The sequence below is a fragment of the Lactuca virosa genome, chromosome 2 (assembly GCF_052849685.1).
Source record: "Lactuca virosa cultivar CGN04683 chromosome 2, Lactuca_virosa_CGN04683_v6, whole genome shotgun sequence".
In the NCBI taxonomy this organism is placed as follows: domain Eukaryota; kingdom Viridiplantae; phylum Streptophyta; class Magnoliopsida; order Asterales; family Asteraceae; genus Lactuca; species Lactuca virosa.
Genome location: NC_136427.1, coordinates 53,454,120 through 53,461,357, shown reverse-complemented (window position 1 = coordinate 53,461,357; position 7,238 = coordinate 53,454,120). Strand labels below are relative to the sequence as shown.

Below are 7,238 nucleotides of genomic sequence, written 5' to 3'. Positions count from 1 at the left end.
TGAAATCACTTTATGCTGCAAAATAGTTTTTGTATAGTCTTCAAAGCATTCTTAATATTATGTCGAACCTCCATGTCGAACCTCCATGCCTTTTAGCACAATATTTTACGTCTCATTTGTCTACTATTTCACTACAAAAGAACTTTAATTTTTCAATATAAAAATCACATATTTCATAATATATTAACAACAATTTCATAGTGCATATATTGTTTTTTTTTTCTCCCTCAAAATACAAAAGCAATTTTTTAATAAAAACCATACGACTTAACACCAAACCATTGGAAAACAAATAACATTTTGATGAAGAGTAGAAAATTTGATTTTTTCAAAAGCCTATAACCAAAATGATCAATTCTAATTTTCTCTCTATACAATTTGTTCTAAGAAAACAAAAAGGCCTAATCTCCAATCCAGTCCAAAGTCCAAAACCCTAAATAGCCCACTATAAATTCACTTCTTCTAAGTCTAGGGTTTCTCCCTAACCTTCGATTCTGCTCAGCCTCTTGTATCATCCGAGAGGAGCTTACAGTAGCAAAAAAATGGCGGACTCATTGGTACTCCGCGGCACGATGAGGGCCCACACCGATTGGGTCACCGCAATCGCCACCCCAATCGACAACTCCGACATGATCGTCACCTCTTCCCGTGACAAGTCAATCATCGTTTGGCGCCTCACTAAGGAAGACAAAACCTATGGTGTCGCACAGCGCCGTCTCACCGGCCACTCTCACTTTGTTCAAGACGTCGTTCTCTCCTCCGACGGCCAGTTTGCTCTCTCCGGTTCATGGGACGGAGAACTCCGTCTCTGGGATCTCAACGCCGGAACCACCGCACGCCGCTTCGTTGGCCACACCAAAGACGTCCTTTCCGTCGCATTCTCGATCGACAACCGTCAGATCGTGTCGGCGTCCCGTGACAAGTCGATCAAACTGTGGAACACACTCGGGGAATGCAAATACACAATCCAAGACGGAGACGCTCACAGTGATTGGGTGAGTTGTGTTCGTTTCAGCCCCAACACTTTGCAGCCAACGATTGTCTCAGCCTCATGGGACAAAACTGTGAAGATCTGGAATTTGACTAACTGTAAGCTCAGATCAACTTTGGCCGGACACGGTGGCTATGTGAACACCGTTGCAGTGTCGCCGGACGGTTCTCTGTGCGCTAGTGGTGGAAAAGATGGGATGATTTTGCTTTGGGATTTGGCTGAGGGGAAGAGACTTTACTCTCTAGATGCCAGTTCGATCATTCATGCTCTTTGTTTCAGCCCTAATAGGTACTGGCTCTGCGCTGCTACAGAATCGAGCATTAAGATTTGGGATTTGGAGAGCAAGACCATTGTTGTCGATCTTAAGGTTGATCTCAAACAGGAGTCTGAAATGGCAGCTGAAGGCACCACTACTCAAACCAATGCAGGAAAAACTAAGGTCTTATTCTTTGTTTCTTTTCAATGCTATTTCATATTGTTTAGTTGTTCATATTATGAGTTATATCACCCATTTAAAAAAGGGTTTCACATTCACATTACCCCCCATCAACAAGATCCTTAGATTCTAAGCTAGCAATTTTCAGATTCAAATAAAAAAAGTCAAAGTATTTTGGTTGTGATACACTAATATAGTCCATTTGATTATGAATATTTGATTATTCACGAGCATAATAACCATTTGGGTGACTAGAATCATATCATAAGCTAATCTAGATTCTAAATGTGCATGTTATAATGATCATTTTATGAATTTCTTCGTGATAAACTTTTCACATTTCAATTTTTCAATCAACTGTCAAATGTTTCTGATGACACTAAAATAAAAACTATGTATACGTTATACTTTCAAGTAAAAAATGGACACTTGACTTTTATTTTCAATGTGATTTTTTTTTTTACATATGAAGTTAGATACAATGATTATTATATCTTCGCTCTCATAGTATTTTCTCTTTTTTCATTTCTTTTTCAAATGTAGTTGTAAGAGAACATTAATTTAGTGTGGTTTGTTGTATGAATGATTTTATAGGTTATTTACTGCACAAGCCTAAGTTGGAGTGCGGATGGAAGCACACTATTCAGTGGATATACAGATGGAGTAGTAAGAGTTTGGGGAATTGGTCGTTATTAAAATGGAGTTTAATTTAATTTGCATGTTTTAAGGATATTATGTGATGTTGCTATAATAGGTACCCTTGAAAGTTATGATTTATGTTTCGACTTTATGTTTTGATTGGCTTATGGAAGTTTCAGTTTTGGAGAGACATATTTGTTTAGTTGTTGTTATTTCCCCCTTATTTTACTAAGGAAAATATTTTGTTTGCTTAATTTTTCTATTTCTATAATTATCTCTGATTTTTGTTCTACGTGATATCCCATAGAAAAAAATAATGTTGTCACATCCACTCTGCTTTATCATCTCATAATGCTCATCAGCAATTTAAAGAAAGAGTATTCATTGGGGAACCCTTGATTCACTTTACTTTCAATTGCTTTTCTTAGGGCTGGTTGTTTACCTCTTAATTGTAACCACCTCTTAATTGTAAAATTAAGGCCTGTTAATGTCTGAAAAATTCAGATTCAGATCGCTTGTTTGCGTCTTACTTTTTGCCTCTTAAAATAAAGAACACATCTTAATTTTTTAGATAGGGAACTGTCGTTTTTCCCTAAACCAAACAATCGAACATACCCGCCTCCTCTTCTCCCGTCTTCTTCCTGCGTCTTCTTCCCCTGTCGTGTCTGCTTCCCTTCGCCGATGACGCTGCCTGAGAAGACGCCGCCCACCCCAACGTCGACGTCGGCCGCCTGAAACTCCGACTGCGTCTTCTTCTGTACCCTAAACTCGAAAATCAAAAAATCCAAAACAGGTGCGTTAGCTTCTTCTGAAAATCGATTGATCTTCTGTTTCTTCCTTCTTTCCCCCCAAATTCGAAAATAAAAAATGGAAATCAAGTTCTTATGTTATGGTAAACAGTTTCTGATTTGTTCAATTGTAATATATATTATTTTGATGTTATATGCTCGATTTTGATCGTATATGATCGAATTTGAATGTGTTCAATGGATATGATAAAATGTTATGTTGAATTTTTGATGGTATATGATCGATTTTGATGTTATATGCTCGATTTTGATGGTATATGATCGAATTTGAATGTGTTCAATGGATATGATAAAATGTTGATGTTGAATTTTGATGGTATAGGCTCGATTTTGATGTTATATGCTCGATTTTGATGGTATACAATTGAATTTGAATGTGTTCAATGGATATGATAAAATGTTGATGTTGAATTTTTGATGTTATGGTTGATTTTTTATACTCAATTTTTTTTGTTCAATCTTGCTGTTATCATGAAATATGCATTAGTTTTTCTAATTGTGCCTTTGTTTTGTTGAAGTCGTTGTGGAAAATGTGTCTTTGTTTTGTTGAAGTAGTCGTTGAAAATGTGCCTTTATTTGCGTAAATTGTTGTTGAAAATGTGTATTTGCAATGTTTAACTTGTTGCTAAAACATGCATTTTTTTTGTTGAATTGATCAAAGAAATGGGAGAAAAGAAGGATAAGATTAGTTGGAAGGTTGAAGGTGTAGTAAAACGTTTCTAGAAGCTTGTTTACGCGAAGTTACTCTCAATGGACGGGAAGGGAGTAGTTTGAAAGCACTATCTTGGAGGAATGTAGCTGAAACATTAAAAATTGAACATAACTTTATTGCCGACCAAAAACAAATGAAGAACCGTTATGACTACCTAAAGTCAAAGTTTGGTGTTTTTTTGAAGTTAAAAAACAAAACCGACAATGTGTACAATCCAACAACCAACACCTTCAATCTTTCCAAAGAAGAATGAGAACTACAATCGAAGGTATTTTGTTTAGTTATAAAAAATATATTATCACGTTTAAATAATAAAATATTTTTTCCAAACAGTCAAACAAACATGTGGATTCTTTGAGACGCACGCCACTACCGTACCCCGACCTTTGCACACAGTTGTTTGAAGGCGCGACTGCGACATACATTCATAGTTGGGGGCCAACTTCTACCCTTCCCCGTCATACTCAAGATTCAAGCCACTATAGTTTACATGACTTTGACGACATTGATTGCACTCAACAAGAAACTGTAGGTCTCGGTGAAGAGTCCTCCACTCAATAAAAAAAAACAAAAGACTACAGATTCGGCAAAGTGACAAAAAAAAAGTAAAGATAAGGGTAAAGATGCATCGAATTCAAGATTGCTTGAAATCGGGGAAGATATTGCAACAATTGCTAAGATATTTGTGGAAAAGCAAGCTTCTTCAAATTTGGGTGCGTGTATGGAAAAGTTGGAGAAGTTAGGATGGAGAATATTTGAACCATGATACACTATTGTTGTTGCTCTTTATGGTGAAGGTGCGCATAAGAGGCACGTGTGGTTAACCATTGATCCAACTATTTGTGAGAATTGGGTCAAGACTGTTGGAGCACATTATGGAATGTTTCGTTAAGTTTTGGATGAGTTGATGGTTTTTTTTTTTTTTTTTTTTTTTTTTTTTTTTAACTAGATGTTTTGAATGATTTTATGGTTTTTTTTGGATAACTAGATGTTTTGTATTACTTGATCTTTGGTTTGAACTAGATTTTTATATGACATAAATGAGTTGATGTTTTGGATGAATTTTTACGTTATATGTTGTTAATATAATTGTTATGTATTTTCAAAATAACAGATTGCTTATGGATTCAGATGAAGAAATTGCATTTTCATTTTACTATGTTGCTATTGGTTGAATCTAGCATCCAATAGAATTGGAAGGGCAATTGATAACGATTCAGAAATGAGCGGTCATCAACATACACAAGAATTGTTACATGGAACTTCTACACAATGTCATGAGCTGATGCGTCTTTCACGTGAAACGTATGTACTTTTATGCAATCATTTTAGACGAAACAATTGGTTGCAAAGTAGTAGGCATATAAGCGTTGAAGAAAAGATGGCTATGTTCTTGACAACTATAGCACATAATAAACGGTTCAGGATTATCAAACGAAGGTTTCAACACTCTACAGAACTGTTCATAGATGCTTTCATGAGGTGCTAAATGCAATGATGATTTTTGCAAAAGAAGTTATAGTGCCAACGAATTCAAATGCAACCGTAAATTCCTCAGAGAGACATCGTAGGCTAAAAGAAATATTTCATGGAGGAATAGGTGCGTTAGATGGAACTCTTGTACATGCAGTCGTGCCTACTGATCAACAAACTCGCTACATGGGAAGAGGAAAAGGTGAATGCTTTCAAAATGTTTTAGGAATTTGTGATTTTGATATGATATTCACATTCGTATGGGTCGGTTGGGAGGGCATAACACATGATTCGCGAGTTTTGAAAGAAGTTGCATTTAACCCGACTTCAGGCTTTCCATTCCATCCTCCAGGTTTGTAATTCTTTCTAAATTTATTCTAAAATACGATTTTAAATTTCTATATATAATACTTCCTTCAATCATGTGTATAGATCAATATTACCTTTGCGATGCTGCATACACCAACAATCGTGGATTTATGACTCCTTACCGCAACACGAGATATTGGTTATCCGATTATCAACGGCGACGTACGTTAACTGAGGAAGAAAAATTCAATCATGCACATGCGCAACTCAGAAATGTTATTGAACGTGGACACACTGTTTTGAAGGCGAGATTCCCAATCCTAAAGCGAATGACCCCTTTTCCTTTTTCAGTGCAAAGAGATATAGTCATTGCTTGTTTTGCAGTCCACAATTTCATAAGGAAATGTGATATTCATGATGAGTTATTTATGGCGTTCGAGGAGAAAAATGATCAAGCACAAGGGGGAGAGAATGATGGCCAAAATATACACGATATGGAATGGGGTTCACAAGGCAATGAATACATGGATAATTTGCGTGACCAGATTGCGAATCAATTGGGGTCAAATTAAATTTGTAGGATTTTATTTGGATTTTAGTATGATTGTGTGGATTTAAAAATATTTATGTTTGATTTGGATTTGTGTTTAATTTTGATTTATGCTAAATTTGGATTTTATATGGTGTTTATATATTTTTAATACCTATTTAAGAAATTTATTAGGTTATTTTCTAAACAAACACTTGAATTCAATAAAAAATAAAACATAAGGGTAAAATGGTCATTTTAATAATTCAGCACAACAATTCAGAGGTCTCAACCAAACAGCATGTTAAACATTCAGCTCTTAAAATTTCAGACCCTCTTAGAAATTCAGATCTCTTAAAAATTCATATCTTAAAAATTCAGATCTTGCCAAACAGCCCCTTAATATGTTAAAATTTCCCTCCATTTGAATACCCATAAAATTTCCTACCTCCATGGTTTTTGTGACTTCAATGGATGTGGAATTAATAGAAGCGACATGACTATGATCTCTAGTGTAATGACTTAAACCCGATTGCTCATTAGTTCTAGATTGTTGTATCATAGGGTCAAATAATCATTGAACTACTAGATATGCGTAATGACTCTGGAGGGTAATTAAGTGTTGAGTTTGTTTTCATTTGGTCCCTTTTTTGTATTCAATATATCATCGAACTTGTTGTTTGTGTTCACCATAACTCTTATGACCGATTTTTGAGATGTTATAGCCGGTCAAAAGGGTTATGGTGAACACAAACAAGTTTGATGGTATATTGGATACAAAAAAAAGGAAAATGACTAAATGAGAACAAACTCAACAGTTGGTTACCCTCCTGAGTCATTTTCCCTTTACTCATTTACAGAAAATCCCTCGTCATCTCCTGCTTATATTAATGACTTTATGTGATTCATTCTTGCTTCTCTTTAAAACATAACACACGAAAGAATATTATTCATACATGTACAACATTGTAATGCACTTGAATATTTATTAGGGGAAGCTTGATTAAGCAAGTGCATTTCATGACTAAATTTACATTTCCAATCAAATGATTTATCGTATCATAGATTCTGGACAAGTCTACAAACGAGTGGAATCACAAGTGCTGTGATTTTTGAATCTACTTGGTTTTAAGATCGAATTCAGGGGATAAGATACAACATCAATATGTACAAGATCATGGGGCTTTTGTAGACACATCACCATAATATACCTTGAGGTAAACGTTTATGCTGACAAAGATACCTCTCATATAGTCATATCCTTTTGCAGATAGTTGTTGACAACTAAGCACAATAAGAATAACATAGACAATGTTTTAATGAAACTACCCATACGAAAC

The 7,238-nt window shown here is 35.3% G+C and overlaps 2 protein-coding genes across 2 annotated transcripts; both read left to right on the top strand.

Annotated features, from left to right (window-relative positions):
• The first annotated feature begins 461 nt into the window (after positions 1-461).
• Positions 462-2,320, top strand: LOC145159113 (small ribosomal subunit protein RACK1). Its single transcript, XM_079078015.1, has 2 exons — positions 462-1,430; positions 2,022-2,320. Exons 1-2 carry the CDS (start codon positions 543-545, stop codon positions 2,121-2,123), a joined length of 990 nt encoding a protein of 329 aa, XP_078934141.1. The 5' UTR covers positions 462-542; the 3' UTR covers positions 2,124-2,320.
• A 2,761-nt stretch (positions 2,321-5,081) lies between these two features.
• Positions 5,082-5,941, top strand: LOC145157434 (uncharacterized). Its single transcript, XM_079076470.1, has 2 exons — positions 5,082-5,412; positions 5,493-5,941. The coding sequence occupies exons 1-2, from the start codon at positions 5,082-5,084 to the stop codon at positions 5,939-5,941; spliced, it is 780 nt and encodes a 259-aa protein (XP_078932596.1).
• The last annotated feature ends 1,297 nt before the right edge of the window (positions 5,942-7,238 follow it).